The sequence below is a fragment of the Nerophis lumbriciformis genome, linkage group LG16 (assembly GCF_033978685.3).
Source record: "Nerophis lumbriciformis linkage group LG16, RoL_Nlum_v2.1, whole genome shotgun sequence".
In the NCBI taxonomy this organism is placed as follows: Eukaryota; Metazoa; Chordata; class Actinopteri; order Syngnathiformes; family Syngnathidae; genus Nerophis; species Nerophis lumbriciformis.
This window is the reverse complement of record NC_084563.2, coordinates 36,025,138-36,048,507: the sequence shown is the minus strand read 5'-3', so window position 1 is coordinate 36,048,507 and position 23,370 is coordinate 36,025,138. Positions and strand designations below refer to the sequence as shown.

The following is a 23,370-nucleotide window of genomic DNA, read 5'->3' as shown; positions in this document are numbered from 1 at the left end:
GAGTCGGCGTAGGCTTCAACCCTTGAATCCTCGGCCTTAATACGACGAAGCATCAGCAAGCGTTGAATGGCCTGAATGAATTTAGGCGTACGCAGACTCTTGACGATTTCGGAGTAGTTGTACAGCAGAAAGTCCTGTTCGTAGGGTTCCAGGCATAGATGTTGTCTCTGGCTCGGATGGTTCGCCGAGCAGCCGTAGCACACGTTCTGCCTGAACCTGCAAATGGCCTGGCTGAGGAGATGAAACACGGCCGTTTTCACCATGCTGGCGAAAAACAACAACAGACCCCCATCGGTTTCATCACCCATGTGCAATGTGGGCTCCAAGAGTGACGGGGATGGTGGCTGGGATGTTGGCGGAGTTATGTTTACGAAACAATTCTCCTTTTCCTCCTTCTCCGCATCATTGTCTGGCAAAGACTGTGTAGCGTCGCTGGTTTTCATCCCCCGTCTGCCGAGGCATCTGCTGAAGCGACACGGCGGGACTGAAGGCGTCTCTTCGTCGTACGCATCCTCCGTCGTCTCAGGAGGGTTAAAAATCTCAGCCATGGCTGCATCCATGGTTGCCTCATCAGTCTGTTTTAATTGGTCCTGTGGTATAAAACAGGTCTTTACGCGTCTAATTGTCTTGTTTGCCATTTTCTTGTTTGAGAGGTCCTTGCGTTCAGAAAGGGAACCAATGTGGCTTAGTCAAAAATTGCAGGAATGGTTTGTTTTTAAAGGGTACAAAAAAAAGGAACCGTTGTGGATTGGTCAAAAAATTGTTGGGGTGGGTTGTTTTCAAAGGGGGTGGAGTCCGATAAAAAAAAGTTTCGACCAATCAGACTATCGGAAGGTTTGTCTTCAAATGGTATTGGTTGAGGTTTCGGCGGGAGTATTCCCTTGAAGGTTATTGGTTGAAACTGAAGCGGGGGAGGTCCTTTCGTACTCCGTCGGGGGTGTGGTCTCAAAGCCCAACCGTCTTCTCGTTGTCACCATACATTTCCAATTCCGACTGCTTCGAAACAAGACGTCTATCTTCTCCTTCATTTCCCCCATACACTCTCGCCACGCCGCTATGGGCACGACCACCACCGGTGTAAACACCCCGCATTCGGAGTTGAAAGACTCCAGGGAAAAGACGTCTGGCTCGGTCAACTGGGGTGTATAGGAACCGCTGATTTTAGGAGCACGGAGACTGGCTCGGAAAAACCAACGACCTGAGGCCGAAGATTTCGTCTCCCAAGTAGCGCTAAACAGAATTCTTCTCTCACTCAACTCATCCATCGTCGGGTAAGTAAACAAGCTTCCTTTTGCCCGTTTTTCCATCTGAGAAGGATCATGCCAAAGGACATCGGGCATTGTCAGACTTAACACATCCCAATCCACGGTTGATAGTGAAGAAGCAATCGAAAAAGGTCTTTCGTCTCTTCTCTCTTTCAACTGAAACAAGCAAATATCTCCTGTTTGATATTTGAAAACATATCCAAAAGATCCAACCATTCCGTAAGCATCCAAGCACCATTTCTCACGCAAAGACTCGGTTGGAGGAATTTGAGTGCGTTTCAAAAAAACTCTACTTTTGCAAGGACCGGCCGGGTAAGTTTTATTATTATTTTTATAAATGGAAACTGGCGTTTCACTAATCATAACTGCTGAAACAAAGGGCTTCTCCATCTTTTCCATTTCCTCTCGGGGGTCATACTAACAAACACTTTGTTATAACCAAACCCATTCACATATATGTGTGTGTGTGTGTGTGTGTGTGTGTGTGTGTGTGTGTGTGTGTGTGTGTGTGTGTGTGTGTGTGTGTGTGTGTGTGTGTGTGTGTGTGTGTGTGATTTTTGAACATTTTGAGGACTTTTCCTACTTTCCTCCACCACTCCTCCACGACTGCGGGACTCGTAGGACTCCTCATACCCCCCTCCCTCTGACCTTTCCATAACCCCTACCCCTCTTCTAAGGTCATCAATCATTTTTGACACAAGGTGTATCACAGTCATTAATCATTTTTTGACAGCTAGGTCATTAATCATTTTTGACATAAGGTCATAAATCATTTTTTTTTTTGCCATAAGGTCGTAAATCATTTTTGACAGCTAGGTCATAAATCATTTTTGCCATAAGGTCGTAAATCATTTTTGACAGCTCATTTTTGACAGCTAGGTCATAAATCATTTTTGACATAAGGTCGTAAATCATTTTTGACACAAGGTAGGAACTTAAACTCTCTGACAACTAACATTTAAACATCAGAACATGGAGCTTGATAGACATAGGTGACACTTTGATGTAGGCATAAAATCTACAGTATGGAGATAAAGATAAAGTACCAGTGTGCATTGCACTAGAGCTCATGGATAAAGTGCTGTGTGCTAAAGTGCTATGTGCTAAAGTGCTTTGTGCTAAAAAAGTGCTAACCTATGTATTAACATTCTATTGCACATTGTTGGTCAGCTTAATGGAGTCTGGGACAAATGATAATTTAAGGCGGTTAGATTTGCATGGTGGGACCCGGAGTCTTCTCCCTGATGGCAGGGTTCCATATTCAGAGAAGAGTGGATGCTGTGAGTTGGAAATAATTTTCTTAGCTTTTTTCCTAACTGCCTGCTCATAGATGCTCTGTATAGGCTCATATTCTTTCCTCCCCACGATTTTCATTGCCGTTTTATGCATGCCGTTTTATGCATGCCGGCCACTTTGATCCACTCGACGTCCATTGCACCGGTCGCCCAGGTTTCTGATTGTCATCCCATTGGGTTGAGTTTTTTCTTACCCTGATGTGGGATCTGAGCCGAGGATGTCATTGTGGCTTGTGCAGCCTTTTGAGACACTCGTGATTTCTGGCTATATACAGTAAGTAAACTTTGATTGAAAATTTGAAAATGACACCACTTAAACGGTCTGTATGAAATAACACATCAAAGACAAATGAAAACTCAATCAAACGTGATCAATGTAACGACAACAAGGCATGCTGGGAAGCGTTTGGTCCTAAAACCAATGCTCAGACTTGCAAACTCTTCCGGATTCTAGGGATAACTTTCGTATAATGCCCTTGTCTAGGGACAGTCCGACTGAAGTTACCAATCTCCAGTCCGGATGTTAAAAGGATAAAGAGGATACGGTTTATCAATAATAACTATTCAAACAAGCCAAAACGAACAACCCCATCCGTCTGAGCGTGCACACAATGCAGTTTTAACTGCTCCCATCAGTTGCAACGCATTTAAGGACTCTCAGACTAATGCAAAATAGAACTCTACAAGCAAAAATAAATGCACATTTTCATTCAGGTACTTAAATGTTATGTTCACATAAAAACACGTTCACCGGCTCTCACGTATATTTTGTCCAAGGAGGAAAATGCAACTACAAATGACTACCCACCCATGCCACGGTAAATATCAATCAGTCAATCAATCAAAGTTTATTTACATATCCCTTAATCAAAAATGCCTCGAAGGGCTGCACAAACCACAAAGACATCTTTGGCTTCGATCCCATATCAGGTCAAGAAAAAAACTCAACCCGATGGGCACAATGAGAAACCTTGGAAGGGACCGCAGATGTGGTGACCTCCACCCCTGGGTGACTGTTGCAATGGATGTCAAGTAGATACGGCTAATAACGTGTGAGTCCAGTCCATAGTGAGGTCAGCAAAGGATCCTCTTGTATGTAGACAAGTCAGCAGCGCAGAGACATGACCAATTGTTATAATAAATAATGATAAATGGGTTATACTTGTATAGCGCTTTTCTACCTTCAAGGTACTCAAAGCGCTTTGGCAGTATTTCCACATTCACCCATTCACACACACATTCACACACTGATGGCGGGAGCTGCCATGCAAGGCGGTAACAAGCAGCCATCAGAAGCAAGGGGTGAAGTGTCTTGCCCAAGGACACAACGAACGTGACTAGGATGGTAGAAGGTGGGGATTGAACTCCAGTAACCAGCAACCCTCCGATTGCTGGCACGGCCACTCTACCAACTTCGCCACGCCGTCCCTGTTGCACAGAACAGTGGTCTGTCCTGGATCCCGACTTGGAACAGCTAGCGCATCCGCCGCATTAACTATATACATCAATGTAACAACATTGTAAATATAAAAATGTCAATAAAAACAATAAATAAAAGATGTGGTCACACAAACTGAGGAAAATCAAGTAATTGGCAAGTAACTTAACTGAAGTATCAATCCCGTCACGCTAGTATTGATGCAATACTAATACCCACACTGGTATTGGTACTATCAACTTTAAGATTGATACGCCCATCCCTAACACACAGAATGAAATGATACATGGACAATAAAATCCAGCCAATGACGGCACAGGAAGGCTTATCCACAGAAATCCAAGTCACAGCGAGAGGAGGAATACAATGCATGACAATAGACTGCATCTTTACTTCTTGAATAAGTCAGCCAGCTACGCTTGACTTTTTCCCCATTGACTAGCTGTCTGTAGGTATAATGATAATAAAAACTTTGGCCATCATGCCGTTTGGGGAATGAAAAGTTATCCTTAATAGACAGTGGTCCTCTGATCACCTGCTCAGTCCTGTCTGAATCTGAGAGGAAAGAAGGCCACTCTGCTGGGTCAACTGGCGGAGCTGATGATGGTCCATGGTGTGAAGGGGACGTTGTGGTGGAAGTTGCTGAGGAAGTGACCAAAGAAAGACAATGACTAAAAAAGAAGGACCTATAAGGTCATTAAATTGCACTGTTGGACATAATTATTAATCTCAGAATGTTCTGCAGTACAATGAGCAATTATAAAGGGTGTTTTGCAGTTAACTTACTAGATAAACCAGCTGTGGTTTCAGACATGGAGGGGACAGTGGGCACAGAGGATGGAGGTGGACCTAAGATGAAATACATACATACATACATACATATAGGCACACATATTAATGAGATACTTTGACTATATTAATTTCCCTTCAGGTGTAATGTTTATACTAAGAAATTAAATGTATACTGTATGATGACAGTCTTTTCCTCACCTGATTCATCACTCACAGTTGAGCCTGAGGATGTGGACTGGCTCTTGGCTGATTCTGTGCCTCCAAAGTATTTTAACAATGCTCCTGGGGAGTATTATCTTCTGTGTGTTTTCTCCTGAACAAAACACAGCTGTTTTGTCTACAAATAATACTAACTTTAAGTCCTTTGTAACTTTACAAATGTCGTTTATATACAGATTGAAAACTTTTGTATTGATCCCTGTGGTACACCGCAAGATATCTCTAGTGCTGTTGACATATCTCTCTAATTTGTTGATTAAGATATTATGATTAATTGTGTCAAATGCTTTTGTTGAATCCATAAATTCTGCAGCTGTTTACCATCTATTGCATTGGTGGTGATGTTTTTATTATTATTTTCTATTAACGCCAAATGTTGGCTTTGTATTTGTATTGGTTCTCTGCAAATGTTCCACTTTAATCTATGAATTTGTCATCAATAAGTCAATTAATCAATCAATGATTATTTACATAGCCATTAATCACAAATGTCTCAAAGAGCTGCAATGTCCAGTCTGTTATTGAATCATTTTTGAATGATTTTAGAAAATTATGGAAGTAAAGAAACAGGTCTGTAATTTTCTAAATTAATGTTTGTCTCTAGTCTTACACATCTGTACAACTTTCTGACATTTTCATTTTGTTTGGGAATGTGCCTGTTTGAAATGATAGATTGCTGATATACGTTAAAGGTTCTGAAATGTATTCAATAGCTTTTTCTGTAGCTTTCTTATATATTCCGTAATAATCAGTTGAGGTTTTAGATTTGCATTTCTTTACAATTTTGATTACTCCCTCTTTTGTCACATTAGTGAGGAACATCGAGTTGGGATCTGGAATCCTTTCCTCTAGATTTGGTCCAATATTTATAGAGTACTTGTTGAAGCTTTCAACTACTTTGTTCATATTGTCACTTTTTACGTTTACGTCTGAGAAGTATTGCGAGTAATCCTTCTTAGCACCATTTCTAATAATGCTATCAAAGATAAAGATGTAATATTATTTTCTTCAGTCTTTGCACTTATTTTCTGGTTCTATAGACTTAGACAAACTTTAATGATCCACAAGGGAAATTGTTCCATTTGTGTTATAAATGTTCTGTATAATTGTGTTCTTATTACAAACATTTTTCAGTCCCTTTGTCATCCATGGTTGATTGTTCTTCTTACTAAGATGTTTCCATTGAGAATGTTTGTCATAAAGCATCATGAAAGTATTAAAAAAATACCATATGCGCCATCTTAAAAAAAAAAAAAAAAAAAAAAAAAAAAAAAAAAAAACAATGCTCCTGGGGAAGTTTCACATAACTTATGAGTTGATGTAAAAAATAATGTTTATTTTACTCACATAAATTACCGTGCTCTGCTGCAAACAATTTGTGCAAACAACATATCTCACTAGTAACCTGATGCTAAAAACATATTGCTAGTTCCGCGCTAGCTAGCTAACGTCACCTAGCTAAAGCTAATTACAACTAAACTTTTTATTACCAAGTCATGAAAACATACCTTTATCATGGCATTTTTTCTCCTCTTCCACTTTCTTCTTCTTCCTTTTTTCTGCACCTGAAGGATATGTCCTTTTTTGTGACATTGTTTTGCCGCTATCTGCGCTTTTGATGCCCAGTGCGCACTGGCATTGCACGGCAGGCGGCAAACGTCACAGGTGCAGCAGAGGCAGCTTTACATTTAAAGACAGGCAGGAAGAATCACTAGGCCTAGATCAGCAGCAGCACTCTGTTGACCTAAAATTGTGTTTTTGTACAATAATATATCTTTGATCATTTAGAAATCATCAGTCAGACTCGTACATGCAAAAAATAAAAATAAGAATGTTTTGTTAATTGCTTTTGGGGGCCCCCTGGTGACCGCGGGGCCCTAAGCAAGCGCTTAGTACGCTTATGCCTTGGGCCGGCTCTGCCTCCAGGCAACCCCGGATTGTAAATAATGTAAATAATTCAATGTATACACCCTGATGATTATCTTGTGTGATGACTGTATTATGATGATAGTATATATGATAGTATATATCTGTATCATGAATCAATTTAAGTGGACCCCGACTTAAACAAGTTGAAAAACTTATTCGGTTGTTACCATTTAGTGGTCAATTGTACGGAATATGTACTTCACTGTGCAACCTACTAATAAAAGTCTCAATCAATCAATCAATCCACTGCTATCACTCAAGTAATTATAAGTTTTTTTGGGTAGAGGAGACTCTGCACTTGGTGGCTCTGGCAGAAGCACGTGTTGGATTTGGGCCTTCAGCATGTCTTTGTGGAAGTTACGAAAAGCTTGCAAGTTAGAAGTGGGAGCAACGGCATAAATTAGCCCCTCACCAGCTGGTGCCTTCAATACCGGATACAGTTTGGGGTGCCATAGGTTCTGTATCTTATGCCGACCTCTAAAGACATGCGCTCTGAGGTAGACAAGCAAAAGCGCATCCCTGACCCACAGATCATGTCTCCCTCCTTTGACCTGTATTTACCGTAAGCCATGCCTGAGCCCCCTTGAGCCCCAAAGCATGTTCAGTCACCCTGTCCTGAACCGTTCCTTTAATAGGGTCTTGAACCTGACCAAGAACGACAACGATGTAGAATTCAGGCTCCCAACTCAACATCAAAAATATGCCACACCCCAGTGGTGTGGCATGGTGTTTTAAAAGTAAAGCACTGAGGTAGACATGATGCCCAGTTCTCCCGAGATTGAGGAAGAGTTCAAATCAGTTTATGAAACATACTGTTTAACGGTTCTCATTGACCATTACCAGTCGGGTGGTTAGGGGTAGTCCTATATTTTTCAATACCATTTAGGTGACATAATTGGTGAAGCAGTGCACTTTTGAAGATTCTAACCTTGTCAGATTGAATGAGACTAGAAACCCCAAATTTGAAAAAACTGTCAGTCAAGACTTGAACAACAGTAGAAGCCCTTTGATAGGACATTGGGACAGCCATATTATATTTGGTAAGCACGTCGGTCACCATAAGTACGTTATCAATCACACTAGGAGTTGGTCCTAAAATAATACAATCAATAGCCAAGACTTATTTGGGCTTTGAAGCAAGCACAGGCCCATATGACTATGAGGAATGGGTGCAGAGTCATTTTCAGTTTGGCTTCATTCACTCGCACCTACCGTTTAATATCCAAAGACATCCCAGGCCAGTAGCATTGTTGGCGCACCAATTCGGTAGTCCTCTCGATGCCCTGATGGCCATGTTCCTGGTAAAGCTTTTCAAGAGTCTTCTTCTTTATAGATGCTGGTAAAAGTACCTGAAAGATGTCTTTCCCACAATCCGGCCGGGAGGGATGGCGATACAACACCCTGTCCCTCGAGACCAAACAGCCCTATTGCTGGACTAAGACCAACATGGGTTTGGAGAGACTCTGTTGGAGTGGGCTGTGCTGCTTGCCTCCAAAAACCCAAATTCTGTCAAGAGGGGGTCAGTGCCCTGCAAAGCACCAATGTCACCCAAAGGGACTGCGCTTCTACGGATGCCCATACCCTCTGCTGAAGGGCCTGTGGCAAAGCTAACGTATTCGTATACAGTAGGCTTTTTACCTGGAGCAGATGAAGAGGATGATGATGTTGCTGTTATCGTCACCAAATGTTAACGCCATTTCTTCCCCGGTATTGTTGGTTGCAGCCAAGTAACTAAAGGTGCCAAATGCAGGAGTTGCAACCGTACATCAAACTTTGCCGTCAAAAAATCTGCACTCTTCACCTATGAGAAAAAGCCTGCGTGTAATAAGCAAGTGTTTCCAAAAAATTGGAAGTATTCCCGCCACTTGCCTTGATTTTTGTGTCACAAATATTGCACAGAGGGTAATCTGCATCGGCATCGCATTTGGAGAAGACGAGCCTGGTTGGGTTTTTGTCATGAAACATTGATGGGTTGCAAGGTTACTAAGAGCATGTACGCATCGATATTGCCTGTTTTCCTCTCAAGCGCTAGCCGTTGGATCCTACGTGAATCGGTGACCCGTAGCACCGGCTGGTTTTGGTCGGTGCCAAAAGAGTACTGGATCCGGTGATCATCCCTGATCAGGCCGCCAGTTAAATATCCCTGCCTTAGACCATCTGCAGGGGTATTTCCCATCTCCTTGTACAGTGATGTTCCATATGTTAGGATACATGTGTAGCGTTTAAGGGCCTTTAAAGGTAAAATCTCTCCGGTATGAGGGACCGCCGTCTTTAAAACTAGCTGTTGACTTCCACACAAACCATGGCCTTACATGACAGAGAAGAACATTCAATTACATATGCCATCGTATAATAATAATAATAATGGATTCGATTTTATATCGCGCTTTTCCATTGTTAGATACTCAAAGCGCTCACAGAGAAGTGGGAACCCATCATTCATTCACACCTGGTGGTGGTAACCTACATTTGTAGCCATAGCTGCCCTGGGGTAGACTTTGTCGACTTCAACTTGTACTACTATTGTGCGCTTTTATTGAAGAACGCTCTCTGATCTGACCTAATGATTTAGTGGAGAGTTTCAAGAGTTGTGTGCTGTCCTGGTTCTTTGCGTGGAACCTGTTGTGGTTGTCCACCATGCAGCTGAGACACTACCTCTTCATCAGCAGCCTCAACTCCAGGCTCACCTGACTGGCTAAAAATGACTCCAACCTGGGTGAGTCAGTTTATTACACAACTTTACATATTCTGTCTGTGAGTATTCTTATTTATCATCATCATATGTTCCTCAGTGAGTAAGTACACCAACGTGTTTGCCATCACACAGCTGTGTGCGGTGCTGTGTGCCCCTTGGAATGGACTCTTGATGGATAGACACAAGGGGAAGCCTCTCGCACCTGGTAAGTCAGTAGCAGATGTTTACTGTAATTCAACTTTAAGACAAATAAAATATACTAAAAACAGTACTATAGCTAAAAGTCAACAGATAAGACATATAGCAGATAAAACACATTTGTTAAAGATGGAAAAACTGCAGTCATTTCACTTGTGTTAGTTTGCGCTACGTGGGCGGTTTGAACTCCTAATATTTGGCCTCGAGCCAACCAGCTGTGTGCGCGTCTACGTATCTACAAACCCCAAAACAAGTGAAGTTGGCACGTTGTGTAAATCGTAAATAAAAACAATACAAAGATTTGCAAATCCTTTTCAATCCAAATCCTGTTGAATAGACAGTAAAGACAATGTATTTAATGTTCCAACTGAGAAACTTTTTTTTTTTGTAAATAATCATTAACTTAGAATTTAATGGCAGCAACACATTGCAAAAAGGTTGGCACAGTGGCATTTTTACCACTGTGTTACATGGCCTTTCCTTTTAACAACACTCCGTAAACGTTTGGGAACTAAGGAGATCAATTTTTGAAGCTTTTCAGGTGGAATTATTTCCCATTCTTAGTGATGTAAAGCTTAAGTTGTTCAACAGCCCGGGGTCTCCGTTGTGATATTTTAGGCTTCATATTGCGCCACACATTTTCAATGGGAGACGGTCTAGAACCCGCACTCTTTTACTATGAAGCCACACTGTTGTAACACGTGGCTTGACATTGTCTTGCTGAAATAAGCAGGGGGGTCCATGATAACGTTGCTTGGATGGCAACATATGTTGCTCCAAAACCTGTTTGTACCTTTCAGCATTAATGGTGCCTTCACAGATGTGTAAGTTACCCATGCCTTGGGCACTATACACCCCCATACATCACAGATGCTGGGTTTTGAACTTTGCGCCTATAAGAATCCGGATGGTTCTTTTCCTCTTTGTTGCGGAGGACACGACGTCCACGGTTTCTAAAAACAATTTGAAATGTGGACTCGTCAGACCACAGAACACTTTTACACTTTCTTAGATGAGCTCGGGCCCAGCGAAGCCGGCGGCGTTTCTGGGTGTTGTTGATAAATGACTTTGGCTTTGCATAGTAGTTTTAACTTGCACTTACAGATGTAGCGACCAACTGTAGTTACTGACAGTGGTTTTCTGAAGTGTTCCTGAGCCCATGTGGTGATATCCTTTACACACTGATGTTGCTTTTTGATGCAGTATCGCCTTAGAGATCCAAGATCACAGGCATTCAATGTTAACAAAGGTTAAGTATCTTGTCTTTGCAGTCTATTCAATTGAATATAGGTTGAAAAGGATTTGCAAATCATTGTATTCTGTTTTTATTTACCATATACACAACGTGACAACTTCACTAGTTTTGGGTTTTGTATATGTGCATAGCAGGAGAGCTAGTTAACTACATTATCATTTAACTTATTGTGCAGGTCTGGATTATTGTTATTTAAATGTTTACCTGAGTTTGAAGTGCAGGTGGTCCTGCCACCTTTGGCGAGACATGTTTTAAAGCACTGCTTGCAGCGTGGCGCTTCCGTGTTCAAAGTGTCACCTTGATCGAAAGTTTTGAAGTCCAACTACCTCCATATTGTGCTTCACACACCCTATTTATGAACCGGTAGAATTGCCTTTATTCGCCAGTTTTCCTCTCCTCCCTGTTTCTGCTTGTGCGCTCTGTGAGCGTGTGCGAGGCTGACACACTCAACATGTTCCTCAGCTCAGCAACGTCACCGCTGCACGTGGATGAAAGAAAATACAGATATTTTTCACAGGAAGTATAGTGCCGTTTTCCAGAGGTGGGACCAAGTCATTGCTTTGCAAGTCACAAGTCTCAAGTCTTTACCCTCAAGTCTCGCGTCAAGTCCCGAGTCAAGACAGGGCAAGTCCGAGTCAAGTCCAAAGTCAAGACTGGAAAGTCTCAAGTCAAGTCCCAAGTCCTGCATTTTGAGTTTCGAGTCCTTTCAAGTCATTTAACCACAGACTAATATATTTACACAGATTGTGTATGCTTTTAAAACGCTGTATTTATTTATTAAAACAAGTGCATTTGAAATTGCAGGGAAAAAGATAGTGCTGACATTGCACTTCAAAATAGCACTATTAACCAGTCATTTTAAACATGTAACTCATTCCTTTACAGAATAAACACATTTGAAAAAAACAAGTGCAACTGTACTTATTTGCACAAAAGTGTTAACATTGTATTTCCATGGCATATTGCATTGTAACTAGTTCCACAGCAGTTTCTATCCTGTTCTTACCTTATCTCATTGATCTCATCTCATACTGTATGTGTGTTTATGTGTGCGTACACATGAAAAACATAACAAATATATGAACATAACAATGAACAGAGTTGTACTTTTTAGATGTCAGGACCCTATGCAATATGTACACATATTCTTAATATAGTGTACATTTTAACTGACCTTTATTTGACTATGTTTGTCTTTTTGTAGGTGGCTAAAATACGCGGTGCTGCTGACTGCCGTCTAACGTTACGTTACTGTGTGTGATACATTGACTAACGTAATGTTACTGTGTGTGATACATTGACTAACATTACGTTACTGTGTGTGATACATTGACTAACGTTACGTTACTGTGTGTGATACATTGACTAACGTTACGTTACTGTGTGTGATACATTGACTAACGTAATGTTACTGTGTGTGATACATTGACTAACGTAATGTTACTGTGTGTGATACATTGACTAACGTAACGTTATGTATAGGTACCTCATGAAACCCTGCTTAAAAAAAAATCACTTGACAAAAAGTATGAATAAGGTAACGAACTGCAGTGGACGCAACAGATTGCCGTGTTTGCAATTACGTTATAACCATAGACATCTTATAAGTAGACGCAGCATTGGTTGCTGTGACGTGAGCAATTTGCCCGCCATCTTGAAGTGCTGATGAGGAGCCGGCGAGCAGCCTAAACTGACAGGTGAAAGGTAGAAAACAAAGATGGTGGTGTTCAGCGTTTTCCTGCTCAAATGAGCAGACTGTTGAAAATAGGAATCGGGGAATTACTTTTCACAAGTAAGATTTAACATTAACGTACTATTGGTTGTATTTTATGAAAATAATATTACCACAGAGTTGAGAAGGATCAAAGATCTTCAATATTTGTATGTGAAAATCACAAAGAAATCTTCTGGGGGAGGATGACGCCCCTACAGGGGTTTGGTTTACAAACTTTCAGCCCCACCTAAAACAAAATTCACCAGCCACTACTGATTATGATGCATTCTCATTTTAGGCAAAGTATAAGACAATACTTTCTTAACAGTATAATTGTAACCAGGAATCAGTCTTCAAGTAACAATATTCAAATACTAACATTGTTGGGTTAAACAGAATTTGGTTTTATTCTGAATCCAGTGAAACAGATTGGTGGTTTTAGCTGATATGAAGACTTTCAGGTGTTTATATATGTTTAAGTATTTGGCAGACGCTTTTATCCAAAGCGACTTACATAAAATAATACATATAAAACAATCACTGCAAACATTATCATTTAAGGGAAGAATGTAATAGAAAATATCAATACAAAGTGTCAAGACAGAATAAACTCTCTGCTGCTGAAGCAACAGAGATACAGTCTATAGGTCCCTAAGATATATAGATATCTAATGTATTCATACATTGTTTATGTAGGATACACGCATATGTATATATAACCTAATCATATTGTTTCTTCAACTTAAAAATAGTTTACCGTTTTTTTTCCTCTTCTCTGGGATTATATTCCCAGTTTTGATCTCGGACGTCTGGTCACTTATAGCGTATAAGAATATTATATTACTGTTAAGCAAACTATGAATAATAAAACACGCCAAAACATGTGTCTGTTACACACGTATGACAAAAAAGCGCGTGAAAATCAGTGGTATTCAGTGAGGTAAAATGAATTAAATGCGCTGACAGTTCATTGCTCCTGCCAAATGAATTGCACTGAGTGGAGCGGATCACCACTCCAAGATGGCGGCCCCGCGCCTCATCTGCGCCAGTAGGCAGTAGCGCTCTATGCTGCGTCTACTTGTAAGATGTCTATGGTTATAACGTTAGCAGTGAGTTTGCAGCCTCACTGATTTAACTACACAGCAAATAAAAGTCACGTTACTTAGCCAATAAACGTTATCTTACATTCAAAACTTACCCTTCTTTGTGCAACTTCAAATGTCGAACGAAGTTGGAAGTTGTTGCGTCTCCGTCTGTAATATTCGAACTGCGTGATTTGCATACGGCAATTCGTTTTTTGTTGACCAAGTCGTAGTTTTTATACCCGAACGAAACCAACTTTAACATAATTGTTTATCACTGGCACGTTGTTGGACAACTCTTGGTCATTGGTTGTCCTGCAATTTGATTGGATGAATGCTGTGTGATGAAAACAACGTAGTTCTAATTTGATTGGCTGTTGTACTGACAGCACACCAGCTGACAGGAATAACACGCTGATAGACAGACGAAGAAAATGAAAAATACGGCGCGCTCCCAAATAACTTTTTAAGCTTTGGATTTTGGGGAAAGTGGCAAGTCATGTCAAGTCATGTCAAGTCAAAAGGCTCAAGTCCAAGTGAAGTCACAAGTCATTGATGTTAAAGTCTAAGTCGAGTTGCAAGTCTCTTTACATTTTGTCAAGTCGAGTCTAAAGTCATCAAATTCATGACTCGAGTCTGACTCGAGTCCAAGTCATGTGACTCGAGTCCACACCTCTGCCGTTTTCAATACATTGGTACTGGGGTACTTTTTTTAGTACCGGTATACCGTACAACTCCCGCACAAACAATGTGTATAATCAATAACGCAACTCTCCAACTTTGACAGCTTTATCAGATTATAAATGACCATGGCTTTAATTAAAAAAAATGTGTAGGATCTGTGTGTGTGTGTGTGCAGTTCCTGGGCCTTCCTAACCACTTGTCATTGCATAGGAGAAACGGCGCCAGAGGCTGACCTGCGCTCCTCCTTCCTGTCGTTGTTCCTGACCTCCCTGCAGTGTTTGCTCTTCTCCGTGTGCGCTTCAATTCCTTCTCTGCCTCTGCAGTACTTGACCTTTATCCTGGAGGTTATTAATCGCTCCTTCATCTATGGGGGGAATGCAGTCTTCCTTAACATTGCGTGAGTATTGAACACGACCACACCACCTCAGACAGCGTATTTACTGGCTTACGATGCAAACTGTCGTTCCTCAGGTTCTCAGCTCGTCACTTTGGGAAGTTTTTTGGTCTCGTCATGTGTTTGTCGGCAGTGGTCTCTCTACTTCAGTACCCCGCCTTTGCTCTGTTCAAAGATCACCTGGATGGAGACACTATTTACGTAAATGCACTCAGTGGACACAACAAGTAAGTATTTGGTGAAACCAAAATAGTGCCCTGAACAGCAGAAGAATATATTTTTGTCATGCAGTACATCTAAGACCCCCATAAATGGCAAGACCCGCGAATAGACCTACACAAGACCTAAATATGACTCTTTTTTTTTTCTGTAGCATTGTAAATAACTTCCTCACAATTCGAAGTTTGCTTTTTTATTTTAAGCATATCAAGAAAAAAATCACTATTTAAAAAAAAATCACGTATTTTCCTGACCATTGGGTGCACCGGATTATAAGGCGCACTGCCGATGAATGATTATAATTTGTTTTCTAAATTGAAGAGACTTCCTTGTGGTCTACATCAGTGTTTTTCAACCACTGTGCCGCGGCACCTAGTGTGCCGTGAGATACAGTCTGGTGTGCCGTGGGAGATGTCTGGAGATCGGCAGACTTACCACATTATACTCTTCCATATCAGTAGGTGGCAGCAGGTAGCTAATTGCATCGTAGATGTCGGAAACAGCGGGAGGCAGCGTGCAGGTAAAAAAGGTGTCTAATGCTTAAACCAAAAATAAACAAAAGGTGAGTGCCCCTAAGAAAATGCATTGAAGCTTAGGGAAGGCTATGCAGAACGAAACTAAAACTGAACTGGCTACAGAGTAAACAAAAACAGAATGCTGGACGACAGCAAAGACTTAATGTGGAGCAAAGACGGCGTCCACAAAGTACATCCGAACATGACACGACAATCAACAATGTCCCCACAAAGAAGGATAAAAACAACTGAAATATTCTTGATTGCTAAAACAAAGTAGGTGTGGGGAATAGCGGTCAAGGAAGACATGAAACTGCTACAGGAAAATACCAAAAAAAGAGAAAAAAACACCAAAATAGGAGCGCAAGACAAGAAGTAAAACACTACACACAGGAAAACAGCAAAAAAGTCCAAATAAGTCAGGGTGTGATGTGACAGTACACCTACTTTAAGACAAGAGCTATATTGATGCACGCTTGGTTATGCTTTAAAATCATATACAACAATTGCGACAACGACTTTTTATTGTCAATATCGGCTGCTGAGTTTCAGTTTTTAATTATTTCTGCTAGTGGTGTGCCTCCGCATTTTTTCAATGGAAAAAATGTGCCTTGGCTCAAAAAAGGTTGAAAAACACTTGTCTACATAACATGTAATGGTGGTTCTTTGGTCAAAATGTTGCATAGATCAGGTTTTACCGATCATCTTCAAGTCGCTTTCTGACAGTCGCTTCCGAATGCCCCGTTTTGTTGGCGGTCTTATTTACGTGGCTCACCTTGGGCAGCGTCTTATCCCTGTCATCTTTGTTGTAGCGGTGTAGCGTGCAAGGACGGGGGTAGAAGAAATGTCAAAAGATGGAGCTAACTGTTTTAATGACATTCAGACTTTACTTAAATCAATTACGGAGCAGCAGCTCCTCATCCCGAAACAAGTGTGTCCCATGAAAAACCGTCCGACCGAAACTCTCTAATACCAAAAGTTCCTTGGGTGAATAATGTAAACTCACTACGCCGGTATGCTTTAGCGAGATTCATGGTAAGTTTACTGACAGATATAAGTAGGACTTTACACTACTTTATATTAGAAATGGCAACAGCGGAGGATGAATGTCCCATAACTGTCACGTGGGGGTCGCATATTGATGCGGGATCGTTCCTTCAGTGCAACACGGACACTCCGGACAAAAATGTGAAGGTATGAGGTGATTTATTACATAAAAAAACAGAAAACAAGCAAAAGAAAAGCGTGCCGAACGCACGGGAAGCTAAGGCTAACACTTAGCACAGGACTCTGGAACATGAAACAAATCAACGTGACTGTAGCTTATCGCAAACACAAACAATACAAAAAAAAAAAAGGCAAGCGTGCCTAAAACACAGGTGAAGCTACTACTTCGCAGAAACTATGGCCTGGACAAGGACAAAACTTACTTGGCATGACGAGACGTAAACAGTATGACATAATCAACGAAGCCAGGCCGACTGACTGGCCAAGGTAACTTAAATAATGCCTCTGATTAGTGCTCGGGAAGCAGGTGAGCACTAATCAGAGACAGGTGAACACAATAAGTCGCCATGGTTACAAAAGCAAACAAGGAAGCCTAAACGAGAACTGAAGAAGTCCAAAACTAACAGAACATAACTAAACAAAACATGATCCGGACCACGGATCATGACAATAACAAGATAGACAAGAAGAAGAAACGCACAATTTTTTCAGGATTTATGCAGATCCCAAATACAGAACAGCAGGTAACAGAAGGTAAGAAAAGTTGCTTTTGCATAATATTGCGAAACAATACGCCAGATAATATGTCTTACCTTATACACACACCATAATAATACTTGTACGTTTAATGCGCCGACAATCCATCAAGCGGTGCGGTTTCATGGCTTACCAAAGTCGTACTAAAACATGATAGATTTTTGAGCGCCGTGTGTAATGTTCTATATTTTATTTTCAATGGAACATATAAAATGTTGGTGTTGTTTACTTGAGTCATTTTGCCATCATAGTGCAGTCTTATGTTTGACTGCCATATACTGGTCACACTTATCACTACACCATGTACCAAATAAAATTGCTTCGAGGTCGGTAAGCAAAACCAGAATTATTCCGTACAAAGGTGCACTGTCGAGTTTTGAGGAAAAAAATATATTTTAAGCCCGGAAGATAGAGTAAATTAAGCATTTTAAAGCATAACATCGAAAAAAATCTAACTGTTGATATCAACACTACAGTAGTATTGGCCACAAGAGACCAAACTAATTGGAGAGCGCTGTTCAGCATTGTGGCCACTGATCAACTCAGCCTTAGGCAGCATTACTACTGTACATTGGATTAAATGAGTGTAAAGGGGACAACATTAAGTGCACTTAGTGACACAATTCAGTATTTGGTTACATTTATGTGGAGAGAAATAACCATAATAATGCATTGAACAGCTGAGGAAAATAGTTTGTAAAATAGTATATCTAAGACCCCCATAAATAGCAAAAACCCTAAAAGACCCGCACAAGACCTAAACATACTTTTAATACTAAACTATCAAATGTTGTTATATAATGTAAATTTGTGAACAACTAACTATTTTTATGTAAATGCATGCAATTGTTGCTCAAACTTCGAAGTTTGTATCTTCACTTTATCGCAGATTTTTAAAAATAATATACGGTATAGTTTTGACCTAAACATTTGCAAACATAAAAAATAAAAAATGTACTGAAAATATCAACCCTACAGTAGAATTGGCCACTAGAAGAGACCAAACCAATCAGACCGCGCTGTTCAGTATCATGGCCATTGATTGGCTGAGCCTCAGGATGCATTAATATTCGATTAAATGAGTGTAAATATTTATGCTTTAACTATGAAAATAGGGGTGTCCTGATCAAATAGTGGTATTGGTCAAATATCAGCAAAAAAACAATAATTTGATAATATCAATCAATCAATGTTTATTTATATAGCCCTAAATCACAAAAGTCTCAAAGGGCTGCACAAGCCACAACGACATCCTCGGTACAGAGCCCACATAAGGGACGTCGATGTGAATGACTATGAGAAACCTTGGGGAGGACCGCATATGTGGGTAACCCCCCCCTCTCTAGGGGAGACCGAAAGCAATGGATGTCGAGTGACATAATATTGTGAAAGAACAGTCCTTAGTGGATCTAACATAGTAGTGAGAGTCCAGTCCATAGTGGGGCCATCAGGAGACCAGCAGGAGACCATCCCGAGCGGAGACGGGTCAGCAGCGCAGAGATGTCCCCAACCGATGCACAGGCGAGCGGTCCAACCCGGGTCCCAACTCTGGACAGCCAGCACTTCAACCATGGTCACCGGAACCGGAGTAACCCGAGGAGGCAGAGGAGAAAAGAAAAGAAACGGCAGATCAACTGGTCTAAAAAGGGGGGTCTATTTAAAGGCTAGAGTATACAAATGAGTTTTAAGATGGGGCTTACCGTATTTTTTGGAGTATAAGTCGCACCTGCCGAAAATGCATAATAAAAAAGGAAAAAAAACATATAAGTCGCACTGGAGCCAAACTATGAAAAAAAACTGCGACTTATAGTCCGAAAAATACGGTAAATGCTTCTACTGAGGTAGCATCTCTAACTGTTACCGGTAGGGCATTCCAGAGTACTGGAACCCGAATAGAAAACACTCTGTAGCCCGCAGACTTTTTTAGGGCTCTGGGAATCACTAATAAGTCGGAGTTCTTTGAACGCAGGTTTCTTGCCGGGACATATGGTACAATACAATCGGCAAGATAGGCTGGAGCTAGACCGTGTAGTATTTTATACGTAAGTAGTAAAACCTTAAAGTCGCATCTTAAGTGCACAGGAAGCTAGTGCAGGTGAGCCAGTATAGGCGTAATATGATCAAACTTTCTTGTTCTTGTCAAAAGTCTAGCAGCCGCATTTTGTACCAACTGTAATCTTTTAATGCTAGACATAGGGAGATCCGAAAATAATACGTTACAGTAATCGAGACGAGACGTAACAAACGCATGAATAATAATCTCAGCGTCGCTAGTGGACAAAATGGAACGAATTTTAGCGATATTACGGAGATGAAAGAAGGCCGTTTTAGTGACACTCTTAATGTGTTACTCAAACGAGAGTTGGGTCGAAGATAATACCCAGATTCTTTACCGAGTCGCTTTGTGTAATTGTTTGGTTGTCAAATGTTAAGGTGGTATTTAGCATTTCCGTTTTCTTAGTGTTGAGTTGCAAAAAGTTAGCGGACATCCATTGTTTAATTTCATTAAGACATGCCTCCAGCTGACTACAATTCGGCGTGTTGGTCAGCTTTAGGGGCATGTAGAGTTGGGTGTCATCAGCATAACAGTGAAAGCTAACACCGTATTTGCGTATGATGTCGCCTAGTGGCAGCATGTAATTACAAAAGAGTGCAGGGCTAAGAACCGAACCCTGGGGGACTCGGCACGTTACCTTAACATAGTCCGAGGTCACATTGTTATGGTTATTGTTATCCTGTCAGTAAGATAAGAGTTAAACCAAGACAAGGCTAAGTCTGACATACCAATACGTGTTTTGATACGCTCTAATAAAATATTATGATCGACGGTATGGAAAGCAGCGCTAAGATCAAGAAGCAGCAACATAGATGACGCATCAGAATCCATCGTTAGCAATAGATCATTAGTCATTTTTGCGAGGGCTGTCTCCGTAGAGTGATTTGCCCTGAAACCGGATTGAAAAGGTTCACAGAGATTGTTAGACGCTAAGTGTTCATTTCTGCTTTTTTTCGAGGATTTTCGAGATAAACGGAAGGTGGGACACCGGCCGGTAGTTTAACAATATCAACTGTATCTAACATGTCCGATACAAGCAGTCCTGCAACGCGTTTTTACTTGTGCGAAGCGGCACAGCATGCATCTACCTGTAAATGTCCTCCAATAAGCACACAAGGTCGGTCTTTTCTTGTATTTTAGTCACACCATTTACAAATGGCAAGCTATGCTACTAGGAACTAGCAGCTACACAACAGCTAAGCACACAAGTTAGACATACAGTACGTAATGAATGTCTTTAATTGAAATATTGCAAAAACGGCACATTTGTCACTATAAACATAATTATAGTTGTATATTATTTATACATACAAGACTTTAATATCGTTTGTGTATTGGAAGGGGAAAACATTTTTTGAGACACCCCTATTTGAAAATATTTGATCTTTATCAATTGCTATTTGGAATAATTATATTTATGATAAACAAGGGTTTACTGCATACATATTGGAAATAATTACTTTAATAAAAAAGCATACACATTTGTTTTAAGTTGGGCACTCACGATTGCTACTTCCAGTCGCAAAAATGAGAAAGTCAACAAGCTTCCGCACTGAAAAAAACCATAAAAAAAACTTTTGAAATGTTTTAGTTTGGTATTTTTAGTGGTAGTTTCAAAAAAACCAAAAACAACTGAATGACATGGATTGGGCAAATACCTACTATTAGTGAAGGGTCAAACCATACTAAAGCATCGGTGTCTTATGAAACACAAGGAGCGATACTGTGTCCATCAAAACCTTGATGTGTGCATCATTAGAAGAAAAAAACGTGACCGATAAAGCTGCTGGGAAGCCCTTTTGCTCTGGAGTGTTAGCTTGTACTAAATAATATCGGGGAAGTGGTTTTCGTCACCATCGATCGAAATGGAATTAAGAAAATGATTTAAAAATTTTTTTTAAAGATACTAAGAAAAAGGAAAAAATCTGTAGTGGGATCATTCTGATTGTATAGTGATAGGTGATTGTTGTTTTCTAGTTTACTATTTGGCTTATTGACCAGAGTTGTATTATTCCATATTCCGTTCTGCACAATTTTTGTTAAATCAAATGTAATGACTTTTTTGTAACGCCGCACATGGCGGATTACCATTTTGAAACACTAGTACGCATCACTGCAGATAGTGAGTGTGCCATACACTCCCTCAAGTGTCATTCACCCATCACTACCTACTATAGTGCATCAAAGTATTATCTCGGGGATTACGTTTCAGAAACCCCCCGTGGTAGGTACCGTACATTTTTGCAAAGTAGAAGGCTATTATGATTTTGTAATAGTATATGCTTTTAAAGTATTTATAAACCAGGGGTGTCAAACTCATTTTAGCTTAGGGGCCGCATGGAAGGAAATCTATGCACACACGGGCCGGACTATTAAAATCATGGCATTAAAACTAAAAAATAAAGACAATTTCAGATTGTTTTCTTTGTCTTACTTTGACCAAAAATAGAACACATTCTGAAAATATCACAATTAAAAATGTAGAAAAAATACCAGCAGCCGTAAAGTTTAGATCTATGAAGGAAAGAAGAAAGTGAATGAATGTTTATAACTGAATACATTTACATATGCATAAAAATGTGTTTTCTTTTGTATTTTTTTTTTAATGACATATCACAACCTTTTTCAAAAACACAAAATAGAATGTGAGCTATAACAGGATAATGCATACATTTAGCATTTGTTTTCATAACGCTTACAAAAAAGTGGGACCTGAAAAACTTACCAAGGGATCCTATTTTTATGACTTCATGGGGTCCCTGGGACCCCATTTGGAAAATTATTATTATAATTTATTTATTTTTTCCTGTCCAGCTTATAGTTGATGTAGATGCCCATATCGGCCGTTCGGATTTACTTTACAAAAAAGAAGTGTAGGATACTTCTCTCGTTGCTTTATTTGTATTTGACTTTATTGCTTTATTTGTATTTGACTTTATTAAATGTATTTATTTTATCATTTGGTGCAGCTGGGCTGGAGCAGGAGGGGATAGAAAGAGAGAAAAAAGGAAGACACAGGGTGAAATTGTGGGGACAAGAGGGGGATAAGACAGAGAGACAAAAACAACAACAGCAAACACAACAATAACAACAACAACAATAGAGCAACATCAGCAAATACGATATGTACAAATATGATGGTAAAAGTGATAGCAAAGAAGCAGTTAGCGAAATAAATAATACAGAAATGACAATGAGCATTTTTACTCTACAAATGGAGCAATACAAATACCAATAGTAATAGCGCTATTGATAATGAACAATACCATTTTGAAAATTCTTAGCGCCAACACTGATAGATTGATGCGTGCAAAACAGCAGCAGGCGGCTGTGGCCTGTGTGCTAGCTCAAATACTAATAAAAAATTATCCCGGGGGCCATAGATAATTCATTTGCGGGCCTTGACTTTGACACATAGGTTATAAGCCTTCCACAACACCATATAAACACTTCCTATGCTCTTATCTAAAACCAACATGAAACTTCAATGGGTACAGACACTAGCAGATTTGTATACTGACACTTTCTACAGATCAGATAACTGAAGTGTTGTGATGTGTTGCAGGCGGACTTGATTCAGATTCTGCTCACTCTGCTGAGTTTTATCCATCCATATTATGTCTTCATACACTGCAAGAAATTAGCCCACCTCAGGCGGACCAGGAAGCCTAGGAGATTTTAATGCCTAACTGTCTGACAAAAAGTCATATTATTTTCATATTGTACTATATAGTCACATTGTATTGCTGTGTTAACTGGCTGAATTAAAATATATTTCGTCAACAATTTTGTATTTTATATGATCCACTTTGTATTTATATTAGAAAAAAAATGTCATGTGCCTCTGCTGCAACTG

The 23,370-nt window shown here is 40.2% G+C and overlaps 1 protein-coding gene across 1 annotated transcript; it reads left to right on the top strand.

Moving 5' to 3' along the window:
• Positions 1-1,319: 1,319 nt before the first annotated feature.
• On the top strand, positions 1,320-23,196 carry slc43a3a (solute carrier family 43 member 3a). The gene is given in 6 exon segments (XM_072914954.1): positions 1,320-1,341; positions 9,511-9,654; positions 9,731-9,838; positions 14,777-14,963; positions 15,038-15,161; positions 23,080-23,196. Coding segments are annotated over 6 exon segments (702 nt in total).
• The last annotated feature ends 174 nt before the right edge of the window (positions 23,197-23,370 follow it).